The sequence below is a fragment of the Penicillium verhagenii genome, assembly GCF_028828195.1.
Source record: "Penicillium verhagenii strain IBT 33310 chromosome Unknown utg000005l_segment0_segment0, whole genome shotgun sequence".
Classification (NCBI taxonomy): domain Eukaryota; kingdom Fungi; phylum Ascomycota; class Eurotiomycetes; order Eurotiales; family Aspergillaceae; genus Penicillium; species Penicillium verhagenii.
The window spans coordinates 1,221,165-1,237,891 of NW_026643169.1; the positions used below are offsets into that span (position 1 = coordinate 1,221,165).

At 48.3% G+C, this 16,727-nt stretch overlaps 6 protein-coding genes across 6 annotated transcripts; 2 read left to right on the plus strand and 4 right to left on the minus strand.

The window, feature by feature from the left end:
• Positions 1-495: 495 nt before the first annotated feature.
• N7466_004020 (pre-rRNA-processing protein ESF1) lies at positions 496-2,716 on the minus strand (the record flags this gene model as incomplete). The annotated part of the gene is made up of 2 exons (XM_057163417.1): positions 496-2,576; positions 2,647-2,716. The coding sequence occupies 2 exons, from the start codon at positions 2,714-2,716 to the stop codon at positions 496-498; spliced, it is 2,151 nt and encodes a 716-aa protein (XP_057022098.1).
• A 385-nt stretch (positions 2,717-3,101) lies between these two features.
• On the minus strand, positions 3,102-4,879 carry N7466_004021 (uridine kinase family protein; the record flags this gene model as incomplete). Its single annotated transcript, XM_057163418.1, has 8 exons — positions 3,102-3,585; positions 3,645-3,876; positions 3,926-3,967; positions 4,024-4,137; positions 4,199-4,241; positions 4,319-4,463; positions 4,520-4,647; positions 4,709-4,879. 8 exons carry the CDS (start codon positions 4,877-4,879, stop codon positions 3,102-3,104), a joined length of 1,359 nt encoding a protein of 452 aa, XP_057022099.1.
• Positions 4,880-5,281: 402 nt separating this feature from the next.
• N7466_004022 (glucose-induced degradation complex GID8) lies at positions 5,282-6,510 on the plus strand (the record flags this gene model as incomplete). Its single annotated transcript, XM_057163419.1, has 3 exons — positions 5,282-5,361; positions 5,567-5,762; positions 5,983-6,510. 3 exons carry the CDS (start codon positions 5,282-5,284, stop codon positions 6,508-6,510), a joined length of 804 nt encoding a protein of 267 aa, XP_057022100.1.
• A 668-nt stretch (positions 6,511-7,178) lies between these two features.
• N7466_004023 (putative NADH-ubiquinone oxidoreductase 64 kDa subunit) lies at positions 7,179-9,507 on the minus strand (the record flags this gene model as incomplete). The annotated part of the gene is made up of 4 exons (XM_057163420.1): positions 7,179-7,195; positions 7,269-8,000; positions 8,053-8,601; positions 8,688-9,507. The coding sequence occupies 4 exons, from the start codon at positions 9,505-9,507 to the stop codon at positions 7,179-7,181; spliced, it is 2,118 nt and encodes a 705-aa protein (XP_057022101.1).
• A 635-nt stretch (positions 9,508-10,142) lies between these two features.
• On the minus strand, positions 10,143-15,769 carry N7466_004024 (putative sister chromatid cohesion protein Mis4; the record flags this gene model as incomplete). Its single annotated transcript, XM_057163421.1, has 4 exons — positions 10,143-15,085; positions 15,142-15,278; positions 15,337-15,526; positions 15,607-15,769. The coding sequence occupies 4 exons, from the start codon at positions 15,767-15,769 to the stop codon at positions 10,143-10,145; spliced, it is 5,433 nt and encodes a 1,810-aa protein (XP_057022102.1).
• A 362-nt stretch (positions 15,770-16,131) lies between these two features.
• On the plus strand, positions 16,132-16,652 carry N7466_004025 (DNA-directed RNA polymerase I core subunit RPA12; the record flags this gene model as incomplete). Its single annotated transcript, XM_057163422.1, has 2 exons — positions 16,132-16,246; positions 16,327-16,652. Coding segments are annotated over 2 exons (441 nt in total), but the record flags the coding sequence as incomplete, so codon positions are not given.
• Between the last annotated feature and the right edge of the window lie 75 nt (positions 16,653-16,727).

A 16,727-nucleotide genomic window follows, 5' to 3' on the forward strand; every position in this document is an offset into this window, starting at 1 on the left:
ATGTACTGTGGGGAGGTGGACTCTAGAAAGGGTGGAGAGAGAGAGGCCGCAATTCGAAAGAGGCGGTGAAGGAACGGACAACGGGCATGCCACATGATCTCAGCCTCAATGTGACACCGCATCGCGCATTTCTTGTTCCAAGGTTGCGAGGTAACGCAGTGTTCGACTCGGTGAGAGCTTCTGATCCTCAGTCCCACGGTAAGCTCAGAGACTGGGAGTCATAAAGCCCCATGTCGTTCTAGGAGGGCAATACAAACGTTGGTATATGCCGTAAACGTCATGCATGTACTAAGGATTTAGTAGATACGGATAGGTACCATGCAAAGAAACTAGTAGACTTCCAACGAGCTTGTGAACATTGGTAAAATGAAGATAGAACCTTCGAACTGGATATCATGAAATACTAGTATCTACTGTAAGTATTTTGTTAATCACATAAATTGTTTGATTTGCACCCGGGTCCCATAAATAAACATTGAACATTGAATGACATGATCATGCCTTCTTCGACTGCCGTTTAACCTTATCCACCAGCGATTTCAGATCCGAATTAGATTCCTTCTTCTGCTTCTTTTTCCGGTCTTGAGTGGACGAAACCGCCTCAGTTTCACCGTCATCACGGGTGTGTCGGCGCTTACGGCCCTCGTCAAGCAGGGCCTTCATGCCGGAAGTGGCCTTGAAGCGAGGGTTGGTCGGATCAATGGCAAACTCATGACTCTCGAACAGACGAGAAAACCGGGGATCCTGGGTGTCCACATTGAAGTTGTCTTCGACAGCTGCCGCCTTGGCTTTTCCTTTGCCCTTGCCCTTGCCCTTCTTCCGTGCTTGCTTCTCTGCCTTTTCAATTTCGGTCATGTTGAAGTGTTTGATGGTTGCCTCCTTATCGTCCACCATCAGGAGTTCGAGCTCAGCCCGCTGAGCAGCAGAGGCAGCCTCTTCAGCTTCACGCTCCTCGCGCTTCTTACGCCTCTCCTCCTTGCGAATAGACGCAGAAGTGGCCTTACCAGAAGGATCGTCGAAGAAGGGATCATTGAAACCAAGATCCTCTTCTTGTGGTGCCTCGGCATCAAACTCATCGCCACTGGCAACTTCCTTGGTTTCTTCAGAGTGTTCGTCGGACTTGCCAGACTTAACCTTTTCCTTTCGGCGCTGCTTGCGCTCACGTTCCTTTCGTACATATCTTTCACGAGTGGTCTCGTCAATTTCTGGTTCGTTCTCAAAGATGGTGTTTTTGGCTTTACCACCTGCGAGTCCAGATGTAAAAGTGACTTCCATCTCACCGGTAGGACCCTTTGGTTGAGAGGATGGGGCAGGCTGTGCGCTCAGACCCAGCAAAGCACGCATGCGCTGTCTCTCGGCTTCCCGCTTGGATAATTTGACGCCTGCACCTTCACCCGCAGTACTGTCAACCACCTCCACACCGCCATCTTCCTCGTCCTCGCTGTCGGAGCTGTCACTTCCCAGGTATGCTTTAAGGTCATTTTCCTCAATATCCTTTCGTGACCCTCCGAATGCGCGTGCTTGAACCTCCTTTCGTGATTTGTCGTCCGCATCCCATGTCAACTTGACCTTACTGTGCTGGAGAGCGTCCGTCACAAAGTCGTTTGGTCTGTAGCCATCGGGAATTCGGTTGCAGACATCTCGTGGCTTGTCGTCATCAAAATCGGTGTCCTCGGGAACGAATCGTAAATCGAAGAAGTTGGCACTAGATAGGTACTCCGCGCCATCCACAAGATCATAGACATGCTTGGCACCCTCCTTGGAGGAGAATGTGAGGACAGCATAGTAGTAGCGTAGTCGCTCCAGCTGATAACGTCGCAGCTGTGTTGTGTTGAATTCCTCGCCTTCGTCGCTCTTCTGCAGAGACTTCTTGATTTCCTCCTCCTCTTCATCAGAATCAAGCTCTTCTTCATCCTCACTCGGAGCTTCTTGTTTCTTCGCAAAAATTTCCTTCGGGGGACCTTCCACTTCTTCCCTCTCCATGCGCTCCTTTCCAAATTCACTGGGGTAGACAGAAACGTTCAAGACGCGGCCTCCGGGTGGAAGGAAACTAGAGAAGACAGCCATCAGGTCCTCCGCCCGAATATTATCCCAGTCCAAGTTGACAACAGCTATCCGTTCCGTAACTTCTCCAAGAGGAACATCAGCGCGCTCTTTGTCGGGGAATTCAAGTTCCTCGTTTTCGTTCTCGGCTGCTGCTTCATCTTCATCTTCATCGCTGGAGCTTTCATCTTCAGAAGAGGAAGAAGAAAAGCCACCGTCACGAGCAGGATCGTAGCCAGGTACGTCGACCCGCTTCAATTCCTTTTCAACGACATCGTCATCTTCGACGCTAACTTTGTCCTCGTCCTCGTCCTCATCCTCGTCATCCTCGTCCAGGCGATAGAATTTTTTCAATTGCTGCTTGGTGTCATCCCGAGCCAATTTGCGTCCATAGCGATCAACGGCGGCATTGCGAGAGAAATCCTTATCCTCAAGCATATGCGCAAATCGCTTGTCAAGTTTGACATGGGTCTGGCGCTTGCTGGGAAGACGGTAACGAGGATCGGATTGGATGCTAGCAAATCGAGGATCGGCTGTAGGGAGAACAAAAGTTAGAAACTATTACTTTTCCATATCATTCAGCGCATAAAACAGTTAACATACTGATGACCTTGCCGGCTTCGCCCTTGGCTCCACCGGCCTTTCTGGACTTTTTCTTGTCTTGGCCTGCCATTTTGGTCTCCAGCTGCTCAGGAGCAGATAGATTGGCTAGGAAGAAGGGAACAAAAGGAAGCCTGGTGTATGTATCTCAAAATAGTTGGGAAGTGATCTGATCGGCTGCGGACTGCGGACAAATTTCTTTTTTTCTGCCGGCGTTTCAGGGCGGTCAGTTAACACGTGCACTTTAACCTAAAGGGGGAATTTACATCTATAGTACCCAACAGAGACTAGTACATACTACATACTACTAGTTAGTAGTGATAGTAACTCCAAACTCTTTGCAATGTTTAGACAACAATACAAATTGGTTCATCATTTCATAAATCAAGTATATTCGTGAGCTTCAATATTTGCAATGGGCGTGTATTTACGTTGGAACTTTGACAGAACGCGAATGATTAACAGCCAAAGTAGCGCTTCTCCATCCACCGTGGCTCGCCCTCCTCCTCAATCCGACCGACGATAACATTAATCTTGGGAAATACTGCTGCCAGGCGCTTCAAGCCCATTTCTCCAGCCGCGCATGTCACGAAAACAATATTTTCCTCTTGGACACCGTGGTCAATCAAGACACGAACAGCCATGAGGGCAGCTCCTCCACTAGACATCTGTGGATCCAACAAGAGAATGCTATTGTGCTCGGCCAATTGCGGCGGTAACTTCAAATAGTGCAGTTCAGGCTCCTGGCTAGACTCATTTGTCTGGATCAACACCCGGCCAGTGACACAGTCAGGGATGCTTCGCTTCAAAGCAGTTTCTAAGCAAGACCCGCCACGCAAAATTGCAACAGCGGATACGGCTCCTTGTGGGGTGAGGCCCAGATACTTGTTTCCTTGTGGGGTTTCCACATTTGTGGGAACATACTGTGCCATATCCAAGGCACTGTTCGTCGGCTGTTAGTATCAAATAACCGGGACTTTAGCCAGGGGGTCGAAACGTACCGCTCAATCAAAATCGACGCAAGTCGATCAAAATAGAAGACAAAGTCCACCTCCTCAGTCTCGGGGTTTTGCAGGATAGTATTCATGGCTACAAGCTGGGGGGTTGTAGGCAGTACATGAACATTGGGGGGCAATTCAACTTTGGCAGCGATGAGGCCGAGCCGGTGAAGCTCTTCGGTGTGCTTTTCAGACTTCTCTTGTAGCTTGCGTTGGATATGTTTCACAACCATATCTATCAAAATTAGGGTCAAGAGATTTGAAAGCAACCCGGGAGTCCTTACCGATAGCCGTTAGGTTTTCTATTCCGCGGGGGATGATTATGTCTGTAAATGTTATGTCTCTGAAGATTAGTTTGAGCGAATATTGAGGTTGGACTTACCGGAAATTCCCCGCTGGGGCTCAACAAATCTAGTGTAAGATGGCTTAACGAAGGTAAACCACTGCTTGACAATGCCCTCAATATCACGACCTCTCTCTTTGACATCCCGAAGTACTAAATATGTGTGTGCGTGATTAGTTAAAGCGACGTTGTCATATAATGCAAGTTGACATACGGCGACGGCCCAGGCAGACATCCATGTCGGCTTCAACAAAGATCTGCATTTCAGGTCAGCAACTTTGTTTGTATCCATGGTAAAAATGTCAAACAGGGAAAACGTAGCTATCAAACTTACTTTGACATCCAGAAGCTCTGCGATTCGGGGATCATGCAGTGCCAAGATACCCTCAAGGATCAACACTCGAGGCGAATACAGAGTGGTGGTATGACTTTGACGCTGATGATCAGCGAACGAATATACTGGGATGTGACTTTTTTTCCTGATTTTTCTGTTAGTCAGGTCAAATCAAAAGAAGATTTACATAGGATGAAATACCCTTGTTTCAAGTCCTTGAGGGTATCCACCAGTAGATCGAAATCAATTGAATCTGGACAATCGAAATCATATTCATTTGAATGCGCTTTGCGATGCTGCTCGGGTGTCAAGGTCTTGTAGAAAGAGTCCTATTTCGATCGGATATTAGACTACGAAGAGTTTTTACTAGGATAGCCTTTAGGGTCATACCATCACAAGAATCACGACCCAAGGAAGGTTTAGCGACTTGACGATCTCAACGGCCACCGAGGTCTTGCCAGACCCGGAGCTGCCTGCGATGCCGATGATGCTCAAGTCCTGCCATGGCGGAGAGTATTTCACCTCCGGGGTGAGCGAGTGGAAAGGTGAGATGGACTCCATGATTTTCAAAGCTCCTCCACCATGTATGTTCTTATCAAGATTCGAGGTGTGTATGTCGTTTTCGGTTTATCTCCAACTCAATGATCGATTAGGCTTAGCGCGTGACCATTCGCTTCGTGGATGACATAAGCGGAGCTACGACTATTTCTTTCCGTTTTTCGCGCGCCTTCCGTTTCTTTCTTTTCCTTCTCTCTACATGGGCACTGGAAATATTCTTCCTCCTCTATTCCCTTCCAGCGTTCTGCCTTTACTCCATGGCCGTCGTCTCTCGGGTTGCCCTCAGAACTTGACGGATAGCTTCGAAGCTCTTGTGTGGCACAGCTTGCGTCATGTCATCTGCTAATCCCGTATGCATTCTGCTGTCTTGACAGCCCTGATTGTCGAGTTTTTAACACTGCACAGATGTCTCGTACTCCCTCGACGACCACCCCGAATTGGCACCAATTCGAGCGGAAGGTCGACGAGGTGAAGCCGTCCAAAACGTGAGTTTTCCTCCTTCTCCCCAGCGTTACCCATTTTTCTTCCTTTGGCTTTACGCTGTGATATGATGTACCTTGAAACCAAGTTGGGAATCTCTCCGAAAATACATGAGGAGAATGTGTTGACTTGTAATCTGAATCACTTTATCACAATCATTTTTTGATTCATCAAGCTTCGTTGTGAACCATGGCTAATGACAAGCTTCAGTGACATCAATTACCTCGTCATGGATTATTTGATCACCAATGGATATCCTGCCGCTGCAAAGAAGTTTGCCGTTGAAGCCAATATCCAACGAAAGCCAGACCTGGATTTTATCCAGGAACGCGTGGAAATCCGGACCGCCATCCACTCTGGGAATATTCAACTGGCCATTGAAAAGATCAATGAGCTCAACCCTCAGGTAAGAATACACAGGATTTTATCATTCCCCATCTGGCACAATCTGCCACCCCCTCCCCTGCTGTTATGATTATCAACAGTTTCATGCACCACTCCTAGTACACCCTTCGGGGAGTTGCGGATAGTCAAACATCTTCAGTCCTCAGTATGAACAGCATTATCACATTCAACTCTTATTCACACATGTCATGTTTTGTGCCATGGCTAACAAGATTGAATAGATCCTCGACAGAGAACCCCCTTTACACTTCGCCCTTCTGCGCCTCCAGCTGGTCGAATTGATTCGAACTTGCACCTCTGCCCCCAATGGCGATATCAGTCCCGCGTTGGATTTCGCAACGTCGCAGTTGGCGCCTCGTGCAACAACCCGGCCCGATTTCCTGGATGATCTGGAGCGGACTCTTGCCCTCTTGATTTTTCCCAGCGACAATTTGTCACCATCTCTTGCCTCGCTTTTAGACCCCGGCCTCCGTAAAGATATTGCCACTCGCGTCAACGAGGCTATTCTCCATGACCAAGGTGTTGAAAAAGAGGCTCGTCTCCGCAAACTGGTGAAACTCCGTGCGTTTGCGGAAACGAAGGCCCGCGCTGCCAAAAAGGATATTCCCGACAAGCTAGATATTGGCCTTGTCAGCGATACTCATGATAACAGCAGCCGCACCAGTAACAGTAACGACCTCAACAGTGGTACCCAGGATGGTTCCGATACTATCATGGCAAACAATGGGGATGCCTCGATGGTTGCATGATTTAATCGCCCCTTTTACCAACACCATGACACTATCCCATTTTCTTCAGCTTTTAGCGTGGCGCTTCGGTGTACAACTTTGATATGTTTCATTGCCTTTTGAGTCATCAATTGGCTCTCAGGATGATTAACCCAACACTATTATTTATTATTAAATAAATCAATATGATTTTGATCTCTGAATATTTTCACTCCCAAATTAGTCTTGTCAGTAAAAACAGAATCCGTGGGAGATACTGGTGGGTTACTTGCATGTGCTCTGCTTCTTGTATGTATGTGCCATCGAAGGTCAATGCGGACTTGGTGTACCCGGCATGGTAAGTATTCCAAGCTTACATCCAACAAGAAGTTATTCAGACTGCCCGCGGGCTATGATAAATTCATTGAGCTAGAACAAACAAGTGTGCAAGATAGAAAGTGTACAGCTCCAACGTAATCCTCTAGCAAATATGAAGCCACCCAACGAATCTGTGATTAAGTGCAAAGGCCTATTGAAATGACAATTTGAACGCTCAAGCATCATTCAACCTTTATAAGGGGCAATCTCAAACAAGAATCTCTATGCAAAACTTTCGAAATCATAGTATTGTAGCAGATTGGATTCACATCGAGGCTAGTATATGTGCTGTATGAAGTAGGTTTTATGTCGTGAGGGATGGCAACGGTTCTTTAGAAACTCATGAGATCTAAAGGCAGAATTGAAACACACGTTAGCTATCTAAAAAGGTCAAATGTTAATTTTGGAGATCGGAAACATACCTCTTCCGAAAAGCGCACGCTTAGCCCAGTCCATGGCCAGCATACACCGGGTGCGGAAGCTGACACTTTGAGCGAAGTAGATACTCCGCCACAGATACATAGTGACGACACCACCGCTGAAGCTGAGTCCACCAAAATCGAAAATAGCAGCGTTACTGATGTAGGCCAGGCTGCCCAGATGCTTGTACTTGAAAGCACGGTAGACAGCCTCGTCCAGGTCACCGTAATCAATCTCGTTGGCTCTGAGACCGGGCAGCGCGGAGGCGATCTTAGTCAACTTGCGGCCCAGGTAGACACCTTGCTGGTTAGCACGCTGGGCAGTCGCAGGAAGGGAGGTCAATTTCGTGTCAATCTGGTGGAGGAGCTCAGAGAGCTCGCCGTAGTCAAGGGTTCCTGAGTGGTCGGCGTCGTACTGCTCGAAGAGTTTATCCACGCGGCGCAGATGGCTCGAGGCTTGTGGGAAGCGCTTCTTCACTCTGTTGGCAACGTCGCGCCATTCAGAGAAAGTGAGGTGTACTTTCTCTGGGTCGAGGCCCTTTTCCCAGGCAATGGTACGGAGGAAGCGGATGATGTTCTGGGCGACGTTGTTTTGAACGGTAGAACAATCACCGATGGCGTAAACGTCTCCTAATGGCGCCCCAATTACACGGAGATGCGAGTCGGTTTCGATGGCGTGCTTGTTGTTTTGGCCGTCAAGTCTGTCACACAGCGTTTCGCAGATCTTTGCGCGGGCTTGAAGATGTCAGCATTGTTAGATGATAAGCGGGTCACTGGTAGAACTCACCAACTCCAGTAGACCACAGACAGAATGTAGTAGGGATCTCTTTGACGACTTCTTTGCCATCTTCCATCTGGCTGAAAAGAACACGGTCATTCTTGACCTCCTTAACACGAGCACCGGTTAGTACTTCAACACCGTCACGGGCAAAGCGGCTCTGGATGATGTTAGTATTATTTACATTCAATTGTATTTTTCTCGCAGGGAAAATTACCTCGGCATATTTGGAAAGTGCCTCGTCATAAGTGTTCAGGATATGAGTTCGGCTCTGGATAATATGCACGGAAATCTCATTCCGAACAATTTTGGGGAACGAATGCAGCAGATCCTCGTTCAGTAAATCGAACAATTCGGCAGCAAACTCAACTCCAGTCGGACCTCCACCACAAATCACGAATGAGAGAAGACGCCTGCGCTCCTCGTCAGAAGTGGTAGGCAGACAGGCCAACTCCATATTGTCTAGAACTTGATTCTTGATCCGACGAGCATCGTCAATCGTCTTTAGGAAGTTGCAGTTCTCGAGACCCTTGACACCATGAGGATTTGTGACGCAGCCTACAAAGATGCAATGTTAGTTTCAAAAAGGAGAATAGGTATATCCACCAGGAGCTCAACGAAAGCTAGCGACAATTTGAACGTACCGACACCAACAACAAGCTTGTCGTATGGAAGATAGAAATTCCTTTTCTTGCCATCCTTATCAACCTGTGACACTTCCACCAACTTCTCTGAGAAATCAACATCCGTAGCCTCGGCCTTCAAGAAATGACCGTTCACGCGATCAATGATGCGGCGGACTGGTTCCACAAGCGAGCGAAGACCCAAAGTGCCTACTGTAGCAGAGGGCAGCATGGGGGTGAAAAGGAAGTAGTTCGTAGGAGAAACGACTGTGACATGGTAGTCGCCGGGGTTTAAGTTCTTCAGCAACGCAATGCTGCCCCAGCCTGTACCCAAAATCACCAAGCGAGGCTTGTCCTTCTGCTCAAGCATTGAGTCAGAGTCATAATCTCCGACTAGGAAATCAGCAATAGGCAGATTCTTGGGGCCTCCCAGGCGAGGGTTCAACGCCAATTCCGATACAGGTATGTCCTCCGCAGTTGGCGTTTCACGGTATGTACTGGCATCGTAAATAAAGAATGCGACAACCCAAATTGTAGCGCCAGCGAACAGAACACCACAGTAGGAGAATGTCTTGCCGATAATTTTCATAACACGCGACGGTCTAGTGGGCTTGGATTTCTCGGCGGCATTATCGGACTTCAATCGAATCGCAATCAACGCTTGCGAGGCTGGGCCGAAAGCATGGCGTGGCAGGGGGCGGCGAGGAACGGTATTCAATGAACGTGTAAGAGGAAACCTAGTAGTTAAAGGTGCCCTTGTGCTATTCAATCGAGCCGATAAAAGTCCAATTGAACGCAGCGTGGGGCCGTCCGCGCGACTCCGGAGCAACGCCGCGCTCATGATGAAAGTTCAAGTAGTGGAGATCAACGGTAGCCAAGACAGGCCAGGCAAATCATCACCTGCCCTTTAATCAGGCGAAACAATTGAAGCTGAAAGAGGGTCAGATGAAAAACAAAAATATTCACACCCCAAAGATAGTTAAAGAAGTAAAAAAAGCTTGGTCAACCAGGGTTCCGGCGTGCGCAAGTCTAGCTTGCGCTCCGACAGAGTCCGACGTCATTCCACCAGTCACGTGGAGTCGGCATTCGGCACGCTCAGCTGTTATTGGCCTCCGCCGGTGTATACTTATGGTTAAAACACCCCTATTACATAAAAAACATCGAAGGATTTCTTAAAGATATGTATCTGAGATATGATTTCTATTATGTACTCATGAAGTTTGGGTAATAGCTAAGTGTTGAGATAAAATCGTCCGCCCACAGATATGCGCCGCTCGCATGCAGAAAGAGATATGGCCTGTATCAACAACCTCCCCGGTCTTCGTAACAGATGAAAGGAAGATAATGACACCTGCTCTCCGTGAGTAAACAGTGTAACTAAAGACAAAACCAACGCCATTGTCGCCTGATATGCAAATGAAAAGATAGTCGTCTAAATATTTAAGAGTTTGGACTGAATCACTGGTCAATGATCCATCATTCCCAGTCGTCATCGGGTTCAGTGCTAGATCGTCTCTTCCCAACAGACCCTTTACGGCTCTTAGGGCGTTTGTTGACGCCTGTACTCGAGACTGAGCTTTTGCGTTTCACTGGACGGGATCCAGTGACTACGCCTTCCATGTCATCAACGTCCCCTATGGCATCAAGACCATCTCCTTCGGCATTCCCGTCTCGATCCACCTTGAATTCTTCGTCGATGGCCAGCAAAGTAGAGAATTCTCGGCATTTTCTCAACATGTCATCTTCGCTGTTCAAAGAAGTCATGTTCCTTGCAATAGCCTCCCAGAACTTATCACCAGTCACACCGTGTACCTTCGTAGCAGTCTTGTTGAGCTCCTTAATAGCCAGTTTTCCATCTTTGCCGTGAGAGTGGACTCCATAAAGGCGGCGTAGGAAAGTCCGTGTTTCCCAGAGGATGGAAAGAGATGCTGCAGCTGTAGCTAGCGACTTGAGGACGTCAGGATTGACTGACTGTGGTATCGTGGTGGAGGGTAAGGGCACGGTAGGAGCCGCCCCCATCATACCACCTGGAGTCTCGATCATAGGAGGCCCAATAGGACTCGGGAAAATGTCTGTTTCGATAGCGTGGGCAACAACAGTACCAGTCGACGAAACAATACGCTCCAGGACCAGGATAGTTGGCACCAACTCGGTAAGCTGGCCATAATCGAAATGAGCGATATTCTGAGCAATGAATCTTGTCAGTACAAGATGTTCTGGCGGATCTCCACTGGAGTTGAGCTTCTTCAACTCGAAGTCGACCTTGCCACAGAGGTTGGAGAGAAATTTCTTCTGGTATCGACTAGGGCTGATCTTAACAATTTCAAATAATGGGGCAAGCTTCGAGACGTAAGGCCGAGCATATGCACCCGATGAATCACCGACGACATCGCGTTGGTAATAAAAGGCCTCTTGCACAGCCCGCATGTATTCTCGCTCGAACATCGATTCATACTGTGAATGGAGCATTTTGTGGGTGTCAAATGCGATCTTTGCGATGGCGGGTATGGTCGACGTCTCTAGGGAAACAAGAACACCAGCGCACTCTTTAGGGTGCACTAAGCCTTGTCGATTGATGCTAGCAATGAGTTCAATAGCAGTAAGGGAATAAGTATCCTGTCTTGATTGGGCCACCTTCAGCATGTTGTTGAGGAAATTTCGGGCGATCAAGGCAGCAGCGCCATCATTATCGCTAGCCCTAAGCGAACCACCGAGTCGAGTCGAGTCTTCTTGAGATCCCGAATCTGAGGCTGGCATTACTGATTTTTCGGATTTGCCCTCGTGGATTGCGAAAAAGTCTGCAAATGACCGAAGCACGATATTTTGCAAGCTCGGGCTCTCCTCCTTGAATACTTGCACAAAGGTCTTGCGCGTTGACTCACGGACGAATTGAGCTGGCCAAGATTGGCAGATGGAGCCTAGACTCTCAAGGGCCATGACTCTCAGCTCCAGAGGTTGGTTGTGGCCGGTGAAGGGAAGAATAGAGTCGACCATCAGGTCAGCCACGACTGCGCCATTCCACGTAGGGAATGAGCTCTTGAAATGATTGAGATACTTTTCCAGATCGCAGTGGCGGCCAACGCAGCCAGCAATTCGAATGTAGCTTTTCGCTCGGGCCAAGACAGCAGCATTAGCAGGCAACCCCACATCCACGCTCTTATATTGCTGCAACGGCTTGAGGACAGATACAGTCAACTTCACTAGCCTTTCAGTGTTTTGCAGAACGCCATTGATAGTCCAAAGACACGCCATGACTTCGTTGAGCTCTGAGCGAGCTAATTTGGCCACACTTTTAAAGAGATCATTTTGCACTTCTTTCAGAAGAGTATTGTGGGACGTCGAAATGTATGGCAGAACACAGCGGTAAATGATCACGACAGACCGGAAGATGAAAAGGTCATCTGCGGTTGCAAGGTGACCAATATAGGGGTGTAAGGCCTCCAGCTGGTCTGGGGTAAACAACTTTGCGTTGGACTTCGCAAACACGGTGACCGTTTGCAAAAGAGCCTGTTGGAAGTCCTTCCCCATTGCATCCGTATCCTCAACGAGACGATTGAACATAATTGACACCATGGCTTTGCAAACCTTGAAATTCATATCTGCTGTTTTGGATTTTGCTGAAAGAACGGCTTTGAGGCAGGTGCTCAAAGAATCAAGGGCAGTTTCGCTACGCTGAACAAGACTAACTACAAGCGCAACTTGCTCTCCCAGTGCCATCTTGAGTTTTGGATCATCGGAAGTCGAATTCATGAATTCGTGGAATGGAACGAGCCAGATTTCTTCGAAGGTCTGCCGGGCCAAAGTTGCCACACTCTCCTCGAGATCACCAGTACGCTGGAGAAAGCTGTCGAGGATGGCCAACTTTAAATCCTGTCGAGAGGTCTTATGATAAAGGTCTTTGAGTAGACCGATACATCGTTTACGAACCCCAGCAGTTTGATCCGCTGCGCACGCAAGGATACAGCGACAGCCCTCTTCTTCGAGCTTGGGTTTGAGTCCGATGCATTTGGCGACAAGAGAGAGCGCAGAATCTCGGACCATGGGTGAAGCGTCAGTGGTACAACGCAGAATCACTCGCATAATCGAGGCATCTCTGTCAAGCAGGTTGGGATCTTTCTCAAGCATGTAGATGACACTCTTCAAACTCCGGCTGCGGACCTTGGCCTGCTCACTAGCAATGGAGTTCAACAGAACTTTGAGAATGGTATCGAAAGCTTTGCCAAAGCTTGAATTCAACACGGTTAGAATGTATGCAAACCGCCCGTGGACATTGGAAACAGAGTCAAAACGCCTATGGGTTTCCAACCAGCGCGAGTCAGAGAATAATTTTGACAAAAGGGCAACTAGCCCATCCGTTGAGTCGTCGTGTACCACATCCTCTTTGTCGTCCGAGTTGTAATAGAGTGTACAAACAGTCTTTGCCCACTGAGCAAGGTAGTAGCCTCGTGCACTGGTCAATTGCCAGTTGTCGGAGTTCCTATCCTGTGATAGATACTCAAGGGCCATCCTGAAGGGGCCTTGGGAGGTAATCAGATCTTGTGGGTGCAATGCCCGGGATATGGAGTCTTCGAATTGCTGCTTGAGATAGTCGGTAAGATCGCTGTCCGAGTCCTCCAAGGCAGGCAACATGTGTTGCGCAGTGGCGATCAAATCGGAGATCGCAGACCCCATCCACCCCAGAAGCTCAAGAGCCATGCTCTTCGCTGTTGCTGCGCTCTTGTCAAGATCTGCAATGCCAACCATTTGAGATGCCATGATCCGAAGAATTAGTTCAGCAGCGGGCCAATCAGTCGACCCGAGGACGTTTATTAAGTCTTCAGTGAAAAAGTCGAGAATATTTCGGAACGGCTGATCGCCGGTCTTGGGGGAAGTCATTGCTCGACTGACCATGTATGACACAATGTATTGCGCGCTGCGAACTGTGTTGTCATACAGTCTGTTGACCTTGGTGGCTAGGCGCTCTAAAGATTCATCCAGCTCATCATCATTGTCATTTTCCGATACAGCCTTCGATGTATCATCACCGCCGTCCATCAATTCATCATCATCATCACCCTGGAATCGACGCTTAGCTTTGGATCGTGAGGGGGTTTGAAGAGCCGTTGTCTGCACGAGCTGGAGCACAAGTGCAGTGAGAAGCTGGATATTTTTGCCGTCTGCAAGTTTGAATTGTCTGGCACTCAGACGCGTCGAGGGAAGTTTCTCCAGCGAACCCAAGATCTCGTCCAGAATGCAGGCTCGTTGATCCGGATATTTTGAAAATATTTTTGCGAGCACATCCATTACAGCTCGTCTAGCGGGTTCGTACTTTTGGAACCCAATCGCAGAATCCTTGTCGTTGTGCGCGTTTTCAACGAAAATCAACTTGGTTGCAAAGTACTCCGTTGACGTGATTGTCCCATCGGAGACATCGATGCGCGATAGGAAATCCGCGAAAAGAGTCAGTGCTTTGGTGCTTTGGTGTATTAAGCTTGCAATTGTTCGCTTCTGGCTCGAGAAGAAAGTGAATAATCCACTGTCTTTACCGTTGGAGCGGCATTCCACCGCAGGGATGATACAATGATCGAAAGCTTGGTTGAGAACAATTGGAATGGCTTCAATGAGATCTTCTGGACAAAGATCACGTTCCGTCCGACGCCCCGACATCGTTTGTAAGAGAGTTCCAATTGCGAGCAAAGCGTTCAGAACATCCTCTATCTTTGCCACCCACTCTCGCGCCTCTTCTTCATTTGACGGGTCATTTAATCGCAAGTCGGGCGTCTTAGAAGCAATGATGGGCTTTTCACAGAGCTTCTGTATCCGAGTGAGGTAATCAGATGGAATGTCCTGCAGTCGGTCAAATCCAGCAACTTTTCGGATTGCCTTTTGCAGGCGGATATGAGCATCAGTAGACAAAAGTGCGCCATGCACTTCCAGGAACCTTGCGTTCACGAAAATCGGATTCGGTCTGTCGGCAGTTACGACAAGTGCTTCATCAGGCTCAACTTCATCTTCTGCTTCAAATATCTCATGAACGACATTTTGAAGTTTCGCCAGAGCATCATCTGCCTCCGCTTTTTGATCTCTGTGGCGCATTGCAGTCAATGATTCCTCGGGGTCTATAAGAACCTGCAGTCTTGGCGCTTTCACTTGGTGGACCGGCTTGACTGGCGTGGGTTTTGAAGACGATGACTTCAAAGGAATAATAACTGAAAGCTGGCTGGAGGTGTGTTGTATCGGTTGAGGCGTCCTTGGAGGTGAAGGTCGTTGGGAGATCGAATTGTTCGCAGCAAATGCCTGCTGGTTCGATTCGACGGAGTTGTTCTTCACAGCTGACTTTTGTTCGATTTTAACTGCCTTTTCTGTGACCTTTGATCTGGCCTTTGGCGTAGCTTTGGGGGTACTTTGAGAGGCAATCTTTGGGGATAATACCTCGGGATCTGCAGCTTTATCAGTGGACAGTCCAAAAAAACATTCCCTGTCATATCTTCCTTACATCGAAAGGCTATATCCGTAGATTCGAGCATCATTTTTGCGAAGGAACCGAGTTGATTGCGACCAAAGGCGGATTTATCAGGTGAAGTCGACTGTGAGGGTTGGGCGCAATTGAGGGTAGGAGGGAGCTTGAATTTGCTGGATAATTTTCACTTAGTCAAAGAAAAAGTGAACGGGCACAGAGAAGGGAACTCACAATTCAGTCAACTTATCTCCGTCCAGCAATTGCTGAAGGTATTCACGGGATGTTTCCAGGCGACTCGACTCATCCTGCCCAGACTGAATCTCCGCGTCCAGCTCACTTAGTGTGTTGCGACCCGCTTGAAGGACGTGGTTGATCGAGGTAGTATTTGATGGACGGCCAACATCGGGGCGTATGATGCAGTCTAGAATATGCATTGCTCTGGTTAGCTACTGGATCTTTGAGCCAATTGTTCCGTGGGTTGGGCTCTTAAGGTGAACAAACCAAGACCAAAGATAGGCGCGCTGGACATGGAAGAGTATTGCAACGCTTCGTCCACTGACAGCGGCCTGGATCTATTTGACAACGACATATTCGGTGCATAGTTCTGCTGCGACTGGGGATGGCCGTTGACGATGACCTGTACGGCGGGCCCATTCTGTTCCATGATGGGCGGTTATCGGAGACCGGAAAAAAGAAGGCGCTAGTCACGGGAGGAAAGACCTGCTCGGAGCAGAGTCATGGCAGGTGGAATGCGCATCTAAATCATGCTTCGTAGGTCTCTGGGGGTATTATTTGGACACAAAAGAGACGGAGAGAAGCTCCTGATGACCATGCATTCGTTCATCATTTCATCCAGCATCGTGTACTGCCTTCCGCTACCGCCTGCGCGGGTATCGCGGTGGTCTGTGCGCTGTAGAAAAAAAAGTCCATACCAGACGGCATCTTGATCAGACCTAGGCCCTGCAATACTTATTTTGAAAGATTCACATAGCTGTCCCTTGAGTCACTATCATTATATTTCCCATCATGTCTGTCATTGGATCCTTGATTTTCTGCACCGATTGCGGCAATCTTCTGCGCGAGTCAACCGGAGATGCCAATGCTGTTCTACACTGCACTGTCTGCGGGACTCGGAACAAGGGTAAGTGATCCAATCGGTTTCTAAAAAATCTTAGCTTCCATTACAAGACTGAGATCTGATTTTTTTCCCCTCTCTCATAGATACTGTTCCCCAAACTATCGTCTCCGAATCCAAGCCGTCTGCATTTCCCTCGGCTCTGAGAGCTAAGCGCTCTGCTGTTCAAACGCTTTCCGCCGAGGACCGAAAGACCGAAGCTGTGATTCAAAAGAATTGCCCCAAATGTGGAAGAAAGGAAATGTTCTTCACTACCGTCCAACTTCGCAGCGCTGATGAGGGAAGTACCGTGTTTTATCGGTGTGCGTGCGGTCACAAGTATGTCAACTCGATCTCTGTCGCAAAAGTCCTATCAAATACTAATTCTCCTTCGCAGGGAAACCGAGAACAACTAAGGCAAGACAAGAAAATCTGTATAAAAGCGAAAGGAGTCTATGTTTGGCTGTATAAAAGAACGCGAAAGAGTATCAAAATAACGACGTTACGA